Below are 23555 nucleotides of genomic sequence, written 5' to 3'. Positions count from 1 at the left end.
GCCTTTCTTATTGGCAAAACTGAGATAGCAATACCTTTCTCATCATAAGTATGAGAGATGATATAAATGGATTCCCTAGGATAAAATTGACAGTCAGTAACAGTGACCTCAAAATCATAATCACACCCTGGTTTGTTTGGCTCAGTGGACACAGCATCAGCCTGTGAACTGAGGGTCCCAGGTTCGATTCTAGTCAAGGGCACATGCCCAGGGTTGCAGGCTTAATACCAGTAGGAGGCATGCAGGAGGCAGCCAATCAATGATTCTCTCTCATCATTGATATTTTTATCTCTCCCTCTCCCTTCCTCTCCGAAATCAATAAAAATATATATTTAAAAAATCATAACCACACTGGAAACATGAGGGATCTCCAAAACAGTAAGTAACAGTGATTGAACATATGAATCATTTTATACTTTGATATGTAAATTTTTATAAATATGGATAATAAAATATTTTTGTCTTCAAATTACCCATCCTATATAATGAAGAGTTAATATGCAAATTGATCATCACTCCAAAACACAAGATGGCCCCCTGCATATGGACATAAAATGGCCTTTGGCTTCCATATCCTATAAGATGCAGTGTATGGCTAATTTTCCTACAAATGTCAGGTGGTCATAATAATCTGGAAATTCAGTGTATATCAGTTTGTCCCATGCTTCCTTGCTTTGGGTCTTATTTTGTTGGTCAAATCATTTTGTTCATTAGATTCCACAAATAAGTGAAACCATGTGATAAGATTCTGACACAAAATATTTCCAACATTTCTATAACACACTTTTGTTCAATAACAAACAAATGAGCAAACCTTAAGCAAATTAATTCTTTACAGGCCAAGATATTAATTTATCTGATGCACCCGGGTATTTTTCAGTATTGATTTAGATTTAAGGTAATTCCATTCTCCACTAATCTTGTAGTAAGATATACTCTGGTCATGGGTTATTTAATTCTGTGCTTCCTGAATATAATTCATCTATTTTAAGCTTCCTAAAATGCCCCTATAATTAAAATTTCTGCAAATTTCTTTAGAATTATGATCTTATATTTTATTCATCAAGGTCAAAAATTGAACTCACCTAATACTTTTTTGAGTCCACTAATTCATATTTTTTTCTTCTATCAATAATCATGTGACCTATAACACTAATTTGGCACATATTATGTTTTTTATGTATTTATCAACATAACTATTATTTAAAGTGACATATAGCTTTATTGGACATACATGCCGTATTTTTCGGACCATAAGACGCACCGGACCATAAGACGCACCAGTTTTTAGAGAAGGGAAATGAAGAAAAAAAGATTCTGAAACAAATAGTGTCCTAAAATATTTTATGTGCATTAAAGCCCAACATCACAGTCATAAACACATGTAATCAACCCTGTAAAATAAACAGCAGCATTTAGGACCATTTTAGAGCCGGGCAAGCACACAGAGACCACACAGAGCCGGGCAAGTAAAAAAACTTTTTTTTAAAAGTATATGTGTAGGCTATATTTGGACCATAAGACGCAGGGACTTTTTCCCCCCGCTTCTGGGGGGAAAAAAGTGCGTCTTATGGTCCGAAAAATACGGTAATAAACAAAGTATTTTGACTTGACAACTCTAATAAATTAAAAATTTTAAAGCATATTTCATTTATTCATTTAACAAGTATAATTTTAAATTTATACTGAAATAAGATTAGTAATAAAAGCAAGCTGTATATGAAATGTCAGCACATCACTGAAGTGAGAATTCAGGTAAAACGTTTCCTTTAAGTCTTGGTTTATTCTTGACTTATTCTGTTCATCTTCTTCCCTAAACTTACCTCCAAGTTAGAAATACATTGAGTTTATATAAGATTTATTTTAATTTGTGGCAAGGTCAACTCCAACTTCAACAAAAATAACACTTTTTAATTGATTGACATTGAACTGAAGAGGGGCAACCTTTTTTTTTACAGATGAAAAGTTTCAAGTAAACATGGTGGCAATGGTATATTTAGACATTGGTGTTTACTTTTTCCAAGTCCTAAAAATGTATATTCTTTAAAAGCTAACATTAAAAAAAAAAAAATCTTTATTGTTGAAAGTATTACATATTGATATATCCCTTATCCCCCTCATTGACCTTTTCTAGCCCACCCCACCCCAGCCCTTCACCACCCTATTATCTGTGACTTGGGTTATGCATCTATTCATACACATTCTTTGGTTGATCTCTTCCCATCCACCCACCCACATTCCCCCCCCGCCCAAATAAATGGCATGACCATACATATCTTTCTGTTAACATAATTGAATTCTTTTCACTATTCCAGAGATTATAGCTTATATATTCTTCTCTATGAATTTGCATCAGGGAAATATGTTATGTACTATTAAAAGTCTGAGATATAAAGAATATATTCTTATCAATTATTTTTTTTAACTTTTCAATGAGAAGGTAAATATTAAATATTCTTATAAAATAGTCATTGATGTTTTATATACTTTAAATTTTTATTTAAAAGTTGTTTTTTTTAGTCATATATTTAGATATAATAGGATAAAGCCCAATGAGCAAATGAACAAGGGGATTTAAATGAGTCCAGAAGGAATGGAGTAAATATTCCTGTGAGGAAAGGAAAATAAATCGTATTAATATTTTAATGTATTTATGGTATTAGTATAAAGATGTAATGTTTTATATAATATAATTTTTTCACAGGTCTGTATGGCAGGTTTCTGAAGTATCTTTTATTTTTCTACAAAGAAGAAGGTTATGATTAAGAGGGATTTCATATCCTGCCACCATCCAGCTCCCTAAAACATGATAGAGCGATGACTGAGGTATTTCATGCGTGCATATCTCTGTGAGACCAGGAATTATGGTAAGGTCTCTAAATGTCTTAAAAAGGCAGAAACATTTAAGGTACTGCCACCCCTACCCCACAAAAAAAATAAAAAAAATAAAAATCCACCTGTCCCTAATGTCAAATTTTATCATCAAATATTAGCTGACTCTTATATTCAGTTAAATTATAGGAAGTAAAATGCTCATATTTCCAAAATATCATGCTAGAATGTGTAGGAACCAGTGATATATGAAGCTTAAAATATATTTGAAGTATAATTTTAAAAGAGTCAACAATTCTCATACAAATATAAAATGAGCATGAGATAAAGACTTATTTAGCTCCTTAATAAAGAAACCAGTAAGATGGCAAAGCTATCTCAAAGTAAATTTGAGGAGGAGTGACTTATATAATTTAGGGACAGAATGCTAAAATAATTCTGTTGTTAAACATAAAATGGCTAATGTCTTAAATGCCAATAAAACAATTATTTTGTAGTTATATTTTCTATGGAACATAAATTATTTGCATCTTTTTTGAACAATATATGCACAAGTTAGCATACATAATCAGAGATTCTGTGCCCTAATGAATGGAGTGTTTGACCATACTCTGATATGACTTTGAAAGATATGACCCTGTTATATATCTCTATAATGTCATTGATAAATCATGTCAAGCAATTAACTCTAAAGCATTAGCCAGAAAATGGCCCTCTAATTACCTAACCCAGAAAATGAACCAATGGATCACTGAAACAATATTTATCTCAATTTTTTACTCTCTAAAAAATAAGTTGTCCTTGTTTGCCTTATACACATGGTGGCAATTCAATGGCAATTGTCTTTATTTTGGATGCCCCAGTTTTTCAGTCCAAATTAAAATAAATCTTATACCTATCAACTTTAAATCATAGATTATAAAATACCTCCCTGCCATAAACTCATACATATTTGCTGACTTTTTGTAAACACCAATTGATAAGTTGTTGAAGAAGCAGATTCAAGTTAAATTATTAGACTTAAATAGGTCATCATGGAATAGAAATGAATAAATGAGAGTGGTATTAATATTCTCTTTCTGAACAATTGCTGGTTTATTATTTTTAGGCAAAAGTAATAAAATCACAATCCATTTTTGTCACTGGAAAAAAGTTTTATGAATTATAAGCATGTCAGTATAAATATACTTGCATGTTGGTCATATATATTTGAGAATGTTTATTGGAGTTATTTACAATATCATAAATATAACTAATTTTAAAGAGGAAAAACAGTAATTTATAAGCAATGCCAATTAATAAGCTTTATTAATATAACTTTGACTTAACACACCTCTGAATCAAGTTCCTAATAGTGAGAAAAAAAATGTGTCATTTATTAACAGTTTTTATTCCCTTGTCTAATTTTAATTGTGTATATGGTTCAGAAAAAATGTATCAAAAGTCTCCTACCTCTGCTAAAACCTTGCTAGTTAAACAGAAATAATAAAGACAAATCACTGAAGGGACAACAAAATTGGATATTTTTCAACTTCTTTTCAGTAAAATATTATACTAGACGTATCAGTTAACAACATGAATTTTTTTCAATAGATGGAGTTACACATACGTTGATATATATGCAATTTGATATGTATGCTATTTTATTGTATTGAAAACTGGCTCCAAAACTTCATATTTCAAATTTTTGTTAGGTGTTAAAATCATAAATATTTTTATGCCTAACAATGTCAAATTTTATGCCAAAAAAAAGAGCATTTGCTGAAAGTTTTAATTCATTACTTTATTTTGAAGAAAAGTGCTGCTGAATACTTTAGGAAGCTTATGGTGAACATGCTCCATCTCAAAATACTTGTGAACAATGATTTAAATGCTTTAAAAGTGATAATTTCTATGTGAAAGTCAAAGAATGTCCAGGTCAACCAAAAAAATTGAAGACTAGCAATTACAAGCATTATTGAATGAAGATGCATGTCAAACTCAAAAACAACTGCATAAAGATTACACATTTCTCAGCAAACAATTTCTGATTGTTTACAAGCAATGGTACAGATTTTAAAGACAGGAAAATGGGTGCCACATCAACTGAACTAAAGACAAATGGAAACCCAAAAAGTCAAGAGTAAAATGTTGCTTCAATGGCATGAAAGACTTTTTTGCATAGAATTGTGACTAGAGATGAAAAGTAGATTCATTTTAAGAATCCCAAACCCACAAAATCATGGATTGTTCTTGATCAACCATCACTATCTACTGCAAGGCCCTATCCCCTAGTCAAACTCCAGGTGGAGGGGATAATTTACATATTAGGCTTTTATTATATAGGATTGTTACTGAGCAAAAATATCTGTTTATTTAGATCAAACTCTAACTTCTGTTCTTTAAACAAAAGGAAAAATATGAGAAAAATAATAGTTAACAGCTATAATTACAATGATTACATAGTTATCTTTTTACATTAAAAATTCTCCATCTTTTATGCCTTTCAATATATAAGAAGATTTTTATTTTATATGACATAATTGTTGATATTTGGAGTAAATTCCAATATAATTTTTCCTTTGTATTTTAAAAATAAAATATGTAGTGGATATCTTCCTCACAAACTGGGCATTTAAAGGTTAGGGAGAAAGTGAACTATAATTAGAGTCAACTATGAAATGAATTGTAGAGACTTTTGAGTGTTTGTAAGACCAATTGGCATAAACTATATATCCTTCAAATGGTGCTTGCTATTCTCCTTTGCTATGAAGCTGATAACTTGCTTAAAGTTGTATGTATGTATTATTTGTTTAAATTATAATTCTACCTTCATACACAGACCAAAATGACTGGAGAAAGATAAACTACAGAGAAACCCAAAATTATTATTGAAATTATGCAGTTAAAAAATCAACATAAGCATTATCTTGTGCGTGCGTGTGTGTGTGTGTGTGTGTGTGTGTGTGTGTGTGTGTGTGTGTTGGTTTATATAGATCTTGTATTGTGAAATAAATGAGTTAATATGTTTTTAAATTAAAATGTATGATAAGTATTAAGTATTCATTCAATGTTATCACTATTATAGACTACAAATGTAAATTTATCGCTCTATAACCAAATGCAAAAAACAAGTTCTGTATAATACATCATGGGGCAAAAGCAGGTCTACAGTTGTTCAGATATAAAATAAATAAATAAATAAATAATAATACAAGAATAAACTCTGTTTAGTGTACTCTCAACTGTTAACCTACTTTTTCCCCTACCCTGTACATTGAAGCCGTTTATTAATCTATTGCTTTGTTTACTCTTAGACATTCTGATGGTCTGTCACTTCACTGAATGCACTATGCTATCTTGGTGACTTTCCCAAAACTACCTATTTGACACTCCTTCATCTAGCTATCATCCAAACCTCAAGACTAGTTAATCTTTAAAGTTCTTCTATAACTCTGAAAACTTAAAATGGGTTTCCCTTTTCTATTTTTCATATATTTGTATACAAAATGTACAAATGCACACATTTATGAAACAGTTGCATATTGTAATATTAAATATAATAGAGTTGTTGTTTTTTTATTCCTTCAACCTGTGAGATTTTCAAGACTAAAATGATGTCTCTTGTAAGTATGTCCTCAGCATTTATCTGAGTGCCTGAAAAAAGATAGCAGTGAAATCAATGTTTGTTGAATGCACGAAGATTATACAATGGACAAAATTTTGCTTCCCTTCATGCTTTGCTTACCTCCCCCTTACTGAATATAATAGATTACACTGAAGCTGTAGTAGAAAATCAATATGCTTAATGAGAAATGTTATTAAAGAAATTGAATCTGGAAATTGTTGAGCTGTACTAGGCTTAAGTAATTGATTGCCAATAAACATCAGGTGATTTATAATCTAGCATGTGACTACAGTAAGTAAATAAAATCCCTGATAAGGTTTTAAATAGTAAAATGTCTCCAAATAAACCCAATATAGCAGTCCCCCTTATCTGCGGTTTCAGTTTCTGCTGTTTCAGTTATCCACGAATAACAGTTGTCCAAACGTATTAAATGGAAAATTCAAGGGAAAAAATCCTAAATTTGAAATTGCACACCCTCTGAGTAGTGTGATGAAATCTCATGCCTTCCCACTTCATCCTGCCAGGGATGTGAGTCATCCCTTTGTCCAGTGCCCATGCGGTATATGTTACTTGCCTTTTAATCATTTAGTAGCTGTCTCAGTTATCAGATTGACTGTCATGGTATAGTTGCTCTGGTGTTCAAGTAACACTTATTTTATTTCGTGATAGCCCCAAAATGCAAGAGTAGTGATTCTGGAAATTTAGATACGACAAAGAGAAGCTGTAAAGTACTTCCTGTAAGTGAAAATGTAACTACAATACAATAAGATATTGTGGGAGAGAGGCTGCATTCACAAAACTTTCATTCCATGTATTGTTATAATGGTTTGATTTTATTATTAGGTATCATTATTAATTTGTTACTATCCCAAATTTATAAATTTAACTTTATTATAGGTATGAAGGTATAATAAAAATGATTATATAGAGAGAGTTTGGTACAATTGATGGTTTTGGGCATCCACTGGGGGTCATGGAACAAAGTAAAGGAGGAGGGAATATGGTAATGCATAATTACAAATATAAAAAAAATAGCACTATGTCATTTGTTATTTGTACTTTAAAAATGAACTCATATGTGTCAGTACAGTGCTAACATGAAGTTAAATAAGCAAAGGTCTTTGTGCTAAGAGTTTCTAGTTCATAGAAGAAAGACAATAATATTCATGGTTTTATTATTATGCAACATGTACTACATTTATTGTACAAAGAACTTTTAAGAAGTCAAATTTAGTCCTAAGAAGGATTTGTCTATTCTTAAAGGATGCACTGGATTTAAGCAGATGACAGGGACAAGGGAAAATTTTTCCATAGAGAAAGGAATGTGTTCAAAACTGGTGTTAGTTTAACAAGACTTTGGAGAGGCTGTAATAAAAAGTGAATATGTGTAAATACAAGGAAGATTTAATAGAGAAACAGGAATCATAGATGAAGCCAAAAAAATTTTTTTGATATATTTTATTGATTTTGTACAGAGAGGAAGGGAGAGAGATAAAGAGTTAGAAACATGGATGAGAGAGAGTCATTATCAGCTGCCTCTTGCACACCCTCTACTGGGGATATGTCCTCAACCAAGGTACATGCCCTTGACCAGAATCGAACTAGGGACCCTTCAGTCCCCAAGCCGATGCTCTATCCATTGAGCCAAACCGGTTCTTGGCCCAAGCCAAAATTTTTTAATCTTTTTTTTTCTCCTAAAAGCTACAAGAAGCCATTAAAGGATTTTAAAGAGTAAAACGAAATGGTCAGATGTAAATTTATGAAGATTTATCTGGCTGTAATAGGAAGTACAGGTTTATTTTTAAATGTATATTTTTATTTAATTTATTATGTTACATTGATTAATTAAATAGGTTTCAAGTGCACAATTTTATAATATATCATCTGCATATTATATTGTGTGTTTGCCACTCATAGTCTAGTCTCTTTCTGTCATCATTTATTTCCCCTTTACTTTCTTCTACCTGCCCACACCCTGCTTCTCTCTAGCAATCACTATGGTATACTATTTGTGTCTATGAGTCTTTTGGAAGTTGTGTGTGTGTGTGTGTGTGTGTGTGTGTGTGTGTGTGTGTGTGTGTGTGTTCTTAATCCTTTCACCCATTTTACACAGGCCCCTTTACCCCACATATTACAGCTGTCAGTCTGTTCTCTGTATTCACATATAAGTGAAATCATATGGTATTTGCCTCTCTGACTAGCTTATTTCACTTAGCATAATATGTTCTAAGCCCATCCATGATGTCACCAAAGACAAGATTCCCTTCTTTATAACAGGATAGAGTAGTATACCACAGCTTTTTATCCACAAATCTACTGACAGGTACTTGGGTTACTTATATATCTTGATTCAATGAACACAGAGATGCTATATTTCTTTGAAGCAGTGTTTTGGGTTTCTTTGGATGTATCCCCAGAAATGGAACCTCTGGGTCATAAGGCAGTTCTCAATTTTTAGAAGAAATTCCACATTGCTTTCCACAGTGGCTGCACCAAGCTGCATTCCCACCAACAGTAGACTAAGGTTCCTTTTTCTCTACACTCTCACCTATACTTTATATTTGTTGATTTATTGATAATAATTTTTGACAGGTGTGAAGTGATATCTCATTGTGGTTTAAATCTACATTTCTGTGATGATTAGTAACATTGAACATTTTTTCATATGTCTATTGACCATTGTATGTCCTCTTTGGAGAAGTGTTTATTTAGCTCTTTTGCCCATTTTTTAACTGTATTTTTAGTGTTTTGTTTTTTTATGTTGAGTTGAGTTCTTTATGAATTTTGTATATTAACCACTTATCAGATATATCATTGGCAAATATATTCTACCATTCAGTGGTTTATTTATTAATTTTGTTGATGGTTTCCTTTGCTGTGCAAAATATTTTAGTTTGATATAGTTCAACTTGTTTATGTTTTCTTTTGTTTCCCTTGCCCAAGAAGTTATATAGAAAAAATATTGCTATAAGAAATGTTTTGGATTTTATTGCCTATGTTTTCTTTAGAATTTTTGTTTTTGAATTTTACATTTAAGTCTTTAATCCATTTTAATTTATTGTGTAGATTCAAGTTTGTTATCTACTTTTTTGCATGAATATGTCCAATTTTCCCAATACCATTTATCGAATAGACTATTTCTGCCCCATTGTGTGTTCTTGTCTCCTTTGTCAAATATTAACTATAAAAGTGTGATGCATCACATACACAAAAGGAAGGATAAAAATCACATCAAATCAACAGGCGCAGGTGCAAAAAGAAAAACATTTGAAAAAATTCAGCACCCATTTATGATAAAATCTCTAAGCAAAGTGGGAATAAAGGTAACATACTTCGATATAATAAAGGACATATATGACAAACCCACAGCCAAGATCATACTAAAAAGAAAAAACCTAAAAAATTTCCCTTAGGATTAGGAATATAACAAATGTCCATTTTCAGTTCTCTTATTCAAAATAGTACTGAAAGTTCTAGTCACAGCAATTAAATGAGAAGAATTAATAAAAGGTATTTAAATTAGAAAGAAAGAAGTAAAACTCATTATTATTTGCAGATGACATGATACTCTATACAGGAAATCCTAACAACTCCAAAAAACAAACAAACAAACAAACAAACAAAACAAAAAACAAACAAACAAACAAAAAAAAAACCTAGTAGAACTGCCCTACCTGGTTTGCCGCAGGGGATGGAGCATCAGCATGCAGACTGAAGGGCCCTGGGTTCGATTCTGTTTGAGGACACATACCCAGGTTGCATGCTAGATTCACAGTGGGGGGCATGTAGGAGGTGGCCAATTGATGATTCTCTCTCAACACTGATGTTTCTACCAGTATCTCTCTCTCCCTCTCCCTTTCTGAAATCAGTAAAAACATATATTCTTAAAAAACAAACAAACAAAAAACAAACAAACAAAACTATGAGAACTGATACCTGAGTTCAGTACAGTAGGAGGATACAAAATTAAAAATCAGAAATCTTGGGCATTTTTATTTATTTTTTTAAATATATTTTATATTTATTTCAAAGAAGGAAGAAAGAAAGCAAGATAGAAACATCAATGATGAGAGAAAATCATTGATCGGCTGCTTTCAGCATGAACACACTGGGGATCAAGCCTATAATCCAGGCATATACCCTGTCTAGAAATTGAACCTTGACCTCTTGGTTTATAGGTTGACACTCAACCATTGAGCCTCACTGGCCTGGCAAAGATTGGCGGCATTTTTATACACTGATGATGAACTACCAGAAAGATAAACTAAGAAATCAATCCCATTTACAAACAACAACAAAATAATAAAGTACTAAGGAATAAATTTAACCAAAGATGTAAAAGACCAGTACTCAGAAAATGATAAGGATCTAAAGAAAGTGAGGAAGACACAAATAAGTGGAAGCATATACCATAACCATGGATGAGAAGACTCAACATCATTCAAATGGTCCATACTACTAAAAGCAATCTATACATTCAACACAATTCCTATCAAAATACCAATGGCATATTTTACCAGTATAGAACTAGAATAAATATTCCAAAAATGTGTATGGAATCAAAAGACCTTGCATAGCCTCAGTAATCTTGAAAAAGAAGAAAGTTGTAGGTATCACATTACATGATCTTAAACTGTACTACTAGGGCATAGTAATTTAAAAAAAAAGCATAGTAATGGTATAAAAACAGGCATAAACATTGTGTCCCCATAAGTGTATGCTGCTGATAACTCAATTTTGAAAGTCAAATATGTGTGTGTGTGTGTGTGTGTGTGTGTGTGTGTGTGTGTATATATATATATATATATATATATATATATATATATATATAAAACTTCTATTGATTTTTTTTCTTAAATATATTTTGATTTTACACAGAGAGTAATTGAGAGGGACAGAGAGTCAGAAATGTCGATGAGAGAGAAACATCGACCAGCTGCCTCTTACACCCCCCCCCCACTGGGGATGTGCCCGCAACCAAGGTACATGTCCTTGACCGGAATCGAACCCGGGACCCTCCAGTCCGCAGGCCGATGCTCTATCCACTGAGCCAAACCAGTCCTGGCCTTCTATTGATTTTTTACAGAGAGGAAGAGAGAGGGATAGAGAGTTAGAAACATCGATCAGCTGCCTCCTGCACACCTCCTACTGGGGATGTGCCCACAACCAAGGTACATGCCCTTGACCGGAATGGAACCTGGGACCTTTCAGTCCGCAGGCCAATGTTCTATTCACTGAGCCAAACCGGTTTTGGCTCAAATGTATTTTAATTAAAACTGATTTATAATTAATCAAAGTGTGTCATAGATTTTGGGGCAACACCCTATAGATCAATCAAACAGAACTGTATGTTTAAAATGAAAGGGCTGTCTCAGTAGGCAAACATAATGTTTGAAGGTGAGAAATGATAAAAGCTTAAACTAAGGCAGCCATAGAAGAAATAAGATGACAGAATTGATTTAAGATAAATAAAAAAGTTAAATTCACAAGGTTTTGTGGCAGATTAAATTTGAGGAAAAAATGAGAAAGAACTGTAGCAGGACTCCATTTTCTGGTTATGTTTCCATGGAATAAGAAAAAAATAAAATGTTTTGGGTTTTGGTACAAAGATATTATTTTCAATTGTGCACATTCTAATAAAAAAGATGGTATTGTCATGTTTCAATAGAAATATGACGTGTAATATGTCAGCTTAAATGTAGCAATTAAAACCATGGCAGCAAAGACATAATAATGAAAAAAAGGAAAGAAACATGCTTTATCAACTTAATAATCTGTACAATTATTTTGCCCAGGCTCTTATTGAAAGACAAAAAAAGAACATCACAATAAAGTCATGTTTTCCTATTAACAGTCCTCATAAACTTAAACAATTTTATCTTCCATAATTTAAAAAATAAACATAAAATTAAAAATTAAATTACCAGGTACTCAACAAACTTGAAATATTAATATTTCTTTTACTCACTCACACATGGACATTTAATTTTACATATTGCTACTTGCTAGAACAAGTTTCAAAAGAATATGACCAAAGACATTTGAAATATTTTTAAATTACTGATTTTAAGACTTCTTTGAGAAGTGAATTGTAATATGCAGTGCTCTATTATATGCAGAAAAAGGTAATTTAGGAACAATATTCCTTTTCAAGCAGCACACTGTTTGACAATATTTATGAGTACATTAAATTTCACCAATTCAACAATTAGTATTGAAACTGTATAACATATATTTAGTGGGAAAAGAATGTTTGCTGCATGTTTTATATGTGTGAAAGAAATTCAGCTTTCTCAGCCATGCCAATGCTCCCTTTTATTTGGCTTGGAAGATTTTGTATCATAAAGATTCTCTGATTGTAACTTGGATTTTAAGAGCCTCAATGGCCTCAGGCTTATATTAAAATGAATAAGTGGTAAAGATGACTTGGAAAGAATGTATTATATTACAAACATTAAATGCCCACATTTTTAGTTGAGGGGGTAAAGAAATTGATTTTTTATTACCTAGAAAAGTCAATAGCTTTCTTTTTAAATAACTACTTTAATGGTATACTCTAATATGTTTCATATTTTAAAACAACATTGCAGGGTTCTAAAAGTTAAAATGAAAGCTGGCTAATTAAATTATTTTATTGGAAATGAATAATTTGGGGTCTGCTACCAATTAATAGCCAAAAGGGTAAAAATGTCCCTTTCCTATATGTGAGAATTTTAAAATTCAAGGAGGTGGTGGTTGTATTTTCACACTGTTTTAAATTTGAAAAATGAGTAACAGACTCAGAATTTTCTACTCCTAAAATCACTCCTTTCAGTCTCTGGGAACTAAAGATGACTTGGAGACTTTACTTCTAAGTTGGAAGTATGGTACATATGGTGAAACGTTTTTTATAAGAATAAATTGTAATATATTTATTCTTACCTGAGGATATGGTTTTATTTATTTTTATTTTTTCTTTAGAGAGAGAGAGGGACGGAGGGAGGGAGGGAGAGAGAGAGACAGAGAGAGAGAGAGAGAAAGAGAGAGAGAGAGAGAGAGAGAGAGAGAGAGAGAGAGAGAGAGAAGAGAGAGAAACATTCATGTGAAAGTGAAACATCAATGGTTGTCTACAATACTCACCTGAACATGAAACTTAGATATAGGCCCTGATTGGGAATTTGAACCAGAAACCTTTTGGTATACAGGACAATACTCTAACCAGCTGGACGATACATCTAGCCTGAGCAAGATGTAATATTATTTATTAAGTAATGAAAGGCTTTAAAATCCAGACAAATAAGGAGCATTTTATTATGCTTTGAATGTTATCTACCAGAATTAGTTTTGCCAAATTTGAACTAAAAAAAAACCAAAAACTCAAAACTCAAGCACTTTAAAATACCTAGCAAGCTACCACACCTGCAATGGGATTTGGGTTTGAATTAAAATAATCATTTCAATTGTTTTATTGTCTTTGAGTATGTTTTTAAAAAATCAACAGAATGCTTTGATTTAAGTGGAGTTCAACTATACATTGTGAGAATCATGTATGTATAAAACTATCTTAAGAACCATCAGAGGAAACTCATCCAAGTGGATACAAAAAAGAAAAAAAATAGTAGAATAGTTAAGGAAAGGCCTATAAAAAAACAAAAACAATCAAAGAAATAAGTTGAAGTCTGACATAAATACCAAAGACATAAAGATGCTATGCAGAATTGCTTTGATCTGAATTAAGATGGATAATCATATTGAATCAATGAAGAAAAACAAAAACAAAAAATCATAAAGTAGAACACTGTATACTCTTGGATAGCCTTTGATAGGGAAGTAGAGATTCCTCTCCTGTCCCTCCATTGTAACAGAAGGCTGAGCAGTGTGCCTATGTGAACAATTGTATTTACCAGCCTCCCTGGTACAGTTATTGCAGTTATTGCTCATGAGCGACCCATAACCAGTTGTGGGATTTCCAGAAATAAGAACCATTTATCTTGGACCTGCTTTGTACGGCTGTGGACCTGGACTATAGATTGATGGAATATAGATTGGTGGCTGGAGCTCCAACAGCCTTCTTGAACCCTGACATGACCTGAAGATGAAAGCCATGCTCTTGGAATGTCAGGAAGAAGGTAGGAGTTTGAGTTCTAGATGCTTTGTGGAGCAGTCATGCCAGCTGTGGACAATATATTTTATGGAAAAATAACCTCCTGTGGATTTAGTTCACTATTTTTTTTAGTCTCTTCTATTCAGTGCTGGACACAACTCCTAACACAGGATAGATAGATGTAGAAAACAAGTTACAAAACAAATACTAATAGTGAGAAAACAACAGGAATTTGCAAGGGAATTGATTAAATTCACATGAATAGATTAAATTTTTAATCTCAGTGATATAAACCACTGTATCACTTAATAAGAAAGTGGCTTAACCACTTTCAAACCAATTTCAGCTAAATATAGTGCCAGTTTTAGCAAATACATATGATAAAGTTGAATGTCAGATAGACAAGAATAATTTTTATATAAGAATATCCCATGAAACATTTGGTACATACCTATAACAAAAAAATTATTTATAGTATATCTGAAATTCAAAATTACCTGAGAATTATGTATTTTATCAAGTTTACCTATAAAAGTTGTTGAAAGACATAATAATGTATATTATATCAGGTTATTTTCAAAGAAATAATATATTCATGGGGCTCCACATTTGTTATTAAATACAGTCAGCAATGCCATATTGAATCAAGCTGTAGATAGTGATAAAATAAATAACATTTTATTGAACACTTGATATGTGTCATTGGATTTAATAATCAACTCTCCTTTTATAGACAAATAGATTGAAGCTTAAATCGTTTCATCGTGTTACATAGCTAGTAAGTTATACAACTAGAACTGAAATCTAGGTTGATATGGCATCATTTGATTTCAGTGTTGAATAAAGACCAGATTATAATGTAATTTAGTGAACGGTGAAAAATTTAGAGATATTATAAATAAGATACACACAATAATGACTAGGATTTTAAACCTAATTTCTCTCAGGAACAAAGAAAATAAAAATCTCTGCTAGAAATTTCTCTTGGTAAGGAGAGCAAATCTGAAATAGTGCTACATTTTATTTCCTCTCATTTCTTCACTCTTCTCTGCCAGTCCTTCCAATTCTATCCTCTAATGATGTTTCTCTCAAGAGTGTAACCAGCTTTAAGAGGCTTATCTCAATAGTTTTCTCACACTCACAAAAATGAGTTTATTCTTTCTTCAATTTTTGCTTAGGAATTGGGAAATTTAACTTACTTTAGGGCACATAACTCGCAAGAAACTGGATATTAATTGAAATCCAGACAGTCTGTAACTCCAGCCCTTCCTGCAAACCACTGTGTCTATATTCTCTCTAATAGTTAAGTGATGTCCTTTTATTCATTTGGTACAAAAGAGAAAACAGGCAAAATGAAAAGGCTCCAAACATCAGTTGAATATCAATCAGTATCACACATAATATCAGAGAATATTAAATCTGTTCATAAAATATAGGGACAAAATTAGTAGGAATATAATTTCCAAAGGGCAATATACATTTACAAAAATCTCACAGATCAAGTTTATGATCTAGAGTCAATCAGCTTCTGTAAACACCCCAGAGGCACCATTCATTAGGTCAACAACCTTTGGCTTCACTGTCTTAGCATAGGTATCTTCAGTGTCAATAAAGGATAAGAATCTCTGCTTCATGGAGTTATTTTTAGGGTTATGAGATAATGAGGTAGTGAAATAGTAAGTAGTAATATGAATCCATTCTATTAAATGAATAAAATTATCTTTGTATAATAATTCATGAAGGGGCTCTTCTTCCACATGTAAGCATGGTCTAGGTGGATATAAAAGTGAGGAGATGCATTTTTAAATGGATATAAAAATTATGCTATTTAAAAAAGGTATTTGTATATTAAGTAAATATATAGTAAGTCCTACCTTACATGTTAAATAATTAGAAAGATTATTGCAAATTGTCACTGATTCCCTTTGGCATGAAAGGCACTTATTTTTTAACTTTACATAATTTAATGAGAATTAAACCCACTTTTGTGGAAATAGATAAAATAATAAAATGTTATAAATATGATTCATATCTGAACTTTTAGAAAGTATACTTTGATTATAAACAAAGTAAGGATGTAATTCACTACAGTAAAATTATCTTATAATTCACTACAGTAAAATTATCTTGTTATTAGATATGGATGTCAACATATCAGACAAAATACATTTTAAGGAGATATACTTATAGATGTTTCTTAACATAATAGATCCCAAAAATTAATTAGACCTATTGTTACTGTCAAACAATGGAACTCATTCTAGCTAGTTTTAAGCAGAAAGGAGACTTAATAAAGATATAGAGAGTTCACAGACTATTTAGGAGAGCTCTGGGGAGTGAGAAGCCAGAAATACACAAGCAGTACAGTGGGACTGGCCCACTGAAGGTACCATTGAAGCTGAACATCTGAGCTTTTATGTCTGAAGTTATTTACATGGTGAAGGCCTTATTTAAGCAGAAGTAAATATAAAATAAAGTACAATTCTTAATATTTTATAATTGCTTTAGTTTATATTGGTAAATGGATTAAATTTATTTAGATCATTTGACAGTTGAAATTTTAGTACTAAACAGAAAACACCAGGGTTATATTGGGAAATTAAATAAATATCTCTTCTTTCAAAAATATATTTGGCTATTCTCTGCAGCTTTATTTGAAACTGGTAGTTATGTCTACACTCTAGGTTATGAATGCTTGTTCAATTTAACTAAATATGGCTTGAAATAAAATTGAAACTTTTTAAAATATTGAAAGTGTTTTTAAAATCCTCAAAATGTATCTATTCTATGAAATGTATCCAAAATAACTGTATCCAATAAAAATCAATTTATTGATTCTAGAATTTATCTGATATTTACATATATTTTAATTACCTAACTTTTCTATAATCATTCTAGAAATCTGGAACTTTTAGAACATACTCAAAAATTAGGAAGAAAGCAAATTAATTTACAAGATACATGCACAAGCGTAGGTCCACCATTGCAAGTTGTCCACAGAACAACACACATAACACTCTTCCTTACTTTTGAAACAATATAAATGAGCTTATTTTGAGATTTTTCAAACCATAACATCCTAAAGTACATGGTCTTCTGGAAAATAATAGTGGAAAGGTTGATAGTAATGACAGAGATGCTACCTAATAAAAAAGAATCATGCAAATTGACCTCACCTTTGCCACGCCTATAAGCCCCTCTTAAAGAATATTGCATGCTCCTGAGATTATAGCTTTTCATGCCACAACAGTTTAACAGCTTAGAGAATTAACATTATTGTACTTATATTCTCTGAGGAAAGTTCCCAAAGAACTTTAACATAAGTAAATTGAGAAAAAATTATCAAAATAAACAAATTTATATTTCAGAAGCTACCAGTTTTTGAATCATTGAGGATATTATAAAATATTAATTAGTAAGATGTAACAAACAGGAGTGACTCTTGGGCCTGTGTTAGCAGTTCTTTATAAAGCAGCAAAGAATAAGGCGATAGACAATGGCTTTCTTGAGTGATTAAAAATAATTAAAATTTATATGCAAAGAGATCATAAAACAACAAAATCACCAAGGCAAAGGATTGTACCACCGCATTTCCATAGACATCCCCTAACATAAAATTTCTACTTCTTTTCAACATATAGGATGATCACTTTTTGATGCTCACTTTCAGCAGATAGTATGAAAGAAACAAAAGAATACTGGGAAGTTTATTCTGCTTTAAGTGTTGTGTTTTGTTTTGTTGTTTTTTTTGTTTGTTTGTTTTTTACCTGTGGAACTATACCCTACACTGAATTGAATCTACATTATGAATTTATAGGAGTGAGTCAGAGTGGAGAAACATGTTGATGTGATGTCATACCTATTACAGTGCTCCATAACCTGCTTACCACACATATACAAGTGATTTAGATAATTTCAAATCATCTACAGAGCACTTCCTGGTCAGTAGAATGAATATGACAATGTGTCAATAATTCTCTTCTACTCTGCATCCAATATTCATTAAGCTCTTCAGACTTCACAAAATCTAGAGTACATTATATGACATAGACAAGTTACAAAGCAAGGTCTATTGATGTACTCACATTGATGTCTTCCAGATCTAAGGTATTTAGAATGATATTGTTTCTCTGCCAAATGATGGGAGGTCGCAGGGCTCCCTGAATGGCACAGCTCAGAACAGCGCTTTGTCCCACAGTTGCCGCTGTAATGCTTACTTTCTGATCTTCAGGCAGACTCAACTGGATAACTTCTATAAAAAGAGAGTGTCAGTAATGTTGATGAGCACATAGTTTGTATACACTTTTTAAATACTAGCAATTAAGGCTTGTGATAAAATAAAAAAAGAGTAATTTTTTTTCCAATGAAAGGTCAGAATGACATTTCCATTTAATTGACTGACAAGCATCCTCATGAGGGAAAGAACTATTAAACATGAAATGAATATCAGAAGTAGAGTTATAAGTCTGGCAGTTGCACCCAAAAGAGAAATGAATTATTTAACTGCCAAAGTGACAAGTAGTGTGTCATTAGCATTGAAATAAAAATGATATTGTTTATTCATTGATAGATTTATATTGTAGGTAAGCTGAGATCATTGCTGGCTGTCTTCAGAGAACACAGGCATAGCTGAATAGATAAAATACATCATTATGCTGGGAAACATAAATTGACTCAAAAGGAATAAGATTTATTTGCAAAGTTGAAGAAGGAAAAACTGAACTTCACCAACCAAAGAGCAATTAAGTGAAATTCTGATAGTTGCCTTTATCTGATCTTTAAAATTTAAAGCTAATTATACTATTTTAAAATAATCATTAAGTACATTTCTTGTAATAATTATGCTGAAGCAAACATATAGTTTATAATCTGGTTTTGGCTTTCCTTTTCTGTTTTCAGACAATCCTTACCAACTTTGGAAATTAATAACTCTGTTTTAGTCCATTCTCCTGAGAGATGATGACTCAAATAATCCTACCAGTTTTCATCCAAGTGATAACTACCCTTTACTTTTTAACTGACTTTCACAAACACTCTAATTTCTGAAGCCATGATTTAGTCTTGCATTTTGAATTTGTTCAATCTTATCCAGGTTAGAAATATCACAAATCACTATTCTAACTGAAATTTCTATGGTAGTTAGGGGCACAATAATTGTCCTTTGTTTCTTTGTTAGATTGATGACATTTTTCATGGGTGATTGAGTGGTGTATGTAAGTGGTGCTATACTTTGTACTAATTATGATCAGGTGCAATCATTGATGTCTCCTTCAGAAACCCCCACTCTAATTCCCTTTCATCATTCTACCTTCTATCCTGTATTACTCTTGAGGAGGAAGAAAAATACTAACAAATAAATTTAATAAAATCTCTATATACAAAAGCCAAATGACAGGAATGAGAGACAACTGGAATGACTGGTAGCTATGACACGTACTATGGTGGCCAACTGGTCTGATTTGGGCCCCAATCACCCCCCAACCTCTTGTGATCCCTCCCCCAGCTAGCCCAGCCCCCAATCAGGCCCACCACTTCAATATGGGGTGAGGCTTCCCGGCTAACTGCCCAAGGCCCCTTTCCCCACCGGCCTGACCCCAATTGGGCCCCCATTCGTGGTGGGGCTAGCACCCAACCTCCAGCATCTCCTGGCCCCACCCCTGAACTTCCCCCTTGGTGGGGCGGTTGGGGGAGAGAGCTGGCCTGATACCACCAGTGCACAGATTTATGTACCAGGCATCTTGTATTTATAGAATAGATCTTTAATTTGTTGGTACTATAACAAGTTTAAAACGGCACACATCTTTTATCAGAAAGCCAGAATAATTCCCTGCATACACATGTTAGGTTAATGTTGTGATCTCAGATGTCATGGATTAGAATGGAACAAAATGGTTTCAGATGTCTATGGCAGCAAAAGCCAAACTCCTGAGACATGATCTGGTGCAAAAGAAAAGAGGATTTTTCAGGTGCCAGTACCCGGGAGAATGGTGGATTCCACTCCCAAAGATTATCTCACCTTCCTTCTCAATCCCACGGTCCCTATAGGGAGGGGTGGGTTTTCTTTTTCTATACTATTACCTTTCTAGCTTTTTTCATGCTCAGACACTGTCCTTTCATCTTTCTAGCCTTTGGCATGCTCAGTGTAAGAATATTCCCCTGCATCATTCCTGGCACTCCACAACTGTACGGTAACAGGATCACTGGCTGCCACACTATTTTCTGGTGAAAATAACAGAAATATACTGACTTTTGTATGTACTTATATAAATTCTAGTATCTAAATCTAAAAGATAAGGTTATTTAAGTTATCATTGTTTTGTTTTGTCAAAGAAGATGGCAGGCATACTTTTAAGCCCTAAAAGAGACACTCAGCCCAAGTTTATTTTTTTGGTCATTACATCACTGAATGAATGAAATAGACAACAAGCATCTTGCTCAGTCAGTTGTATTGCCAGTTTAATGTTCCCTCATGGCATTTATCTGTATTCACATTTTATTTCAGTGTTTTTTAAATAAGAGCATAAGAAATACTTTCAATTTGCTTTCTTTAATACTCATTATGCTATATATACATACATACAATTATGTATTTACATAAAATCACTAAAAGAAACTATATTTGACCAATTAAGCATAGAATAAATTAAAATTTGCAGTGTTTCTTTTTAAAAAATGAAAATTATAAACTATAGGAAAGGAAGAGAGAATATTTTAAAAGTAATAGCATTATGTAGAGTATCATATAAGAATTATTTATAATTTTCCAATAACATTCCTAAATTTCAGCATCTTGTCCCTATTAAATCATGTAAGATATAATGGAACATCTGGTTCTAAAAACAGCATGCTGGCATTGGCTATTCTGACATTTAGAAATACAACTGCTATTAAGTCACCTCGGAATCTCTTCACTAACCTCCTGTATCTGGTATTAGGTTCCAGGTCACTTGAATTGGGTGAGATTTGGGGAGTTACACATTACAATGCTAATTAGTTCATATTAACACATTAGAATAAATGCTGAGGTTTGGCATAACGTTATATGAGACAACTTCTTAAAATGTAATTTTTTGAGAAGTTGCATAATTTGAAATAAGAATTACTATCCACTCAGGAATATTATCATGCAAAGCTTTTTATTTAACTTTAAATTGATTTTAAGATTATCTCAGTAATATTTATTATTAAATAATGATAGGCATTTTGAAACTATGTAGAACTTCTCTCCTACATATTTCAAGCTATGTGTCAACTCTCTCCTAATATATTACATAGAATTACATGTACAAATTCAATTATATTCACTTATTACTTATCAAAATCGAGTGATCCATTTCTTAAATAATTTAATAGTAAGATTTATTTTCTCTTCATAACTATTGTGCTCACCTTTCCTAATCTTTGTGATAGTTATTAACAAGTAAAGATTTTATCTCTCAAAATCACAAATGTTAAACATTTTTATCTTTAAGTTCTAAATTTTATCAAAAATGCTTTCATGATGAATAAAAGACATAAAACATATCATACTTATGTTTTATAAATGGTTGTTATATCTAGAAATGCATAAATATTCTGAAACAATACCTATGAATCAATCTATAAATGAATTTAAAACTGATTTTAAGAGCTACTGGTTGTCTCTGAGTATGTGTATATTTGGGTGATTGTAGTTTAGTATAGAAATTTGAGTTTCAAAGAACAATAGTGAAAATAATCCTTTACCAATTATGGATAATTTATATCTTATAAATATGCATTAACAATGGCATATTTTATTATATAATATTCTACCCACAAACTCCTTATGTTGGTTATATACAGACAACTGCTTTGCAACAACATACATCAATCATTTTAGCACCTGCTTCATTCCTTCAGTTCCAATTATAATGCACTTTTGAAAGGTTTTTAATTAAAATTATCCATTGTACAATATCAAAAGTAATCTGATGCCATGGCAAAAGGTAAAAATAAAAACATATAGGCTAGCTATAACAAATAATACTGAGCATTAAAAAAATACTTCAGTACTATTTCCAGTATGTAAATTGTGCATTCTATCAGAGGCCATTTCAAGTACTCAAGAAAATAGCTCAAGCTATGGTGTTTCCTCTGATCTCATGTTATGAATGAAGACTATTTTTGTCATTTCCAGACCAGCTTTTTTCATTTGATTACTACGAGAGCTAAGAGCTTGTAAAATAGTTTCTCCCTGCAGGTCTCTTTCTCATTTTCACAAGTTGGCTTAGAGGAATATTAAGAGAGTACTTTAAAGGAATAAAAAAAAAAAAATGTAAGTCTCCTCTGGCAGAATCTGAAGCCAAAAAGACAAGTATAGTTGAACACAACTTCAACCATAGCAGGTAAGTAGTAATAAATAATTTGTTCCAATAGCAACGAGTTAATAAGAATACTAATAGGAATTTGGGTAAAAATATTGTAGTATGTGACTAAAATAGAACAGATTGGGAAAAAATGTTATGAATACTTGTGATATGCCAGTTGAAAAGCTGAAACTGGTTTGGCTCAGTTGATAGAGTGTTGGTCTGCGGACTGAAGGGTCCCAGGTTCTATTCTGGTCAAGGGCATTTATCTTGGTTGCTGGCACATCCCCAGTGGGGGGTGTGCAGGAGGCAGCTGATCAATGTTTCTCTCTCATCGATTTTTCTAACTCTCTATCCCTCTCCCTTCCTCTCTGTAAAAATCAATAAAATACTTTTTAAAAAAGAGGTAATTTTAGTAGCTTTACTTGAAAATAAATTATTTCAATATCACAAGAACATAATTTATCATAAAAATTATGTACCTCTAAATAACTATAACTTTTCAACTTCCTAAATTCAAACTTATATTGAATATTTCATTTAATCCACTTAAATGCTAGTCTTATATAATCTTATTGCCCTGATCATGCTCCTATAATAAGAATGAAGCCTAGGAAAAAAAATTCCCATAATATTTTAAAATAACATATATTTTCCCTTCTCTACTTCACTAAAATAAATTACTAATTAAAAACATAATAATAAA

General features: G+C 32.1%; 1 protein-coding gene across 4 annotated transcripts in view; it reads right to left on the bottom strand.

Moving 5' to 3' along the window:
- The window catches only part of FSTL5 (follistatin like 5), a 527078-nt gene that overhangs the window by 164976 nt on the left and 338547 nt on the right, over positions 1–23555 (bottom strand). For all 4 annotated transcript variants that reach the window (XM_036423990.2, XM_036423991.2, XM_036423988.2 and 1 more), the window contains exon 7: positions 18608–18774. In XM_036423990.2, coding sequence (XP_036279883.1) covers positions 18608–18774 — 167 coding nt within the window. The remainder of the gene's footprint in view (positions 1–18607; positions 18775–23555) is intronic.

The sequence above is a fragment of the Pipistrellus kuhlii genome, unplaced genomic scaffold (genome assembly GCF_014108245.1).
Source record: "Pipistrellus kuhlii isolate mPipKuh1 unplaced genomic scaffold, mPipKuh1.p scaffold_m20_p_8, whole genome shotgun sequence".
In the NCBI taxonomy this organism is placed as follows: domain Eukaryota; kingdom Metazoa; phylum Chordata; class Mammalia; order Chiroptera; family Vespertilionidae; genus Pipistrellus; species Pipistrellus kuhlii.
This window is presented reverse-complemented; position numbering and strand designations above follow the sequence as displayed.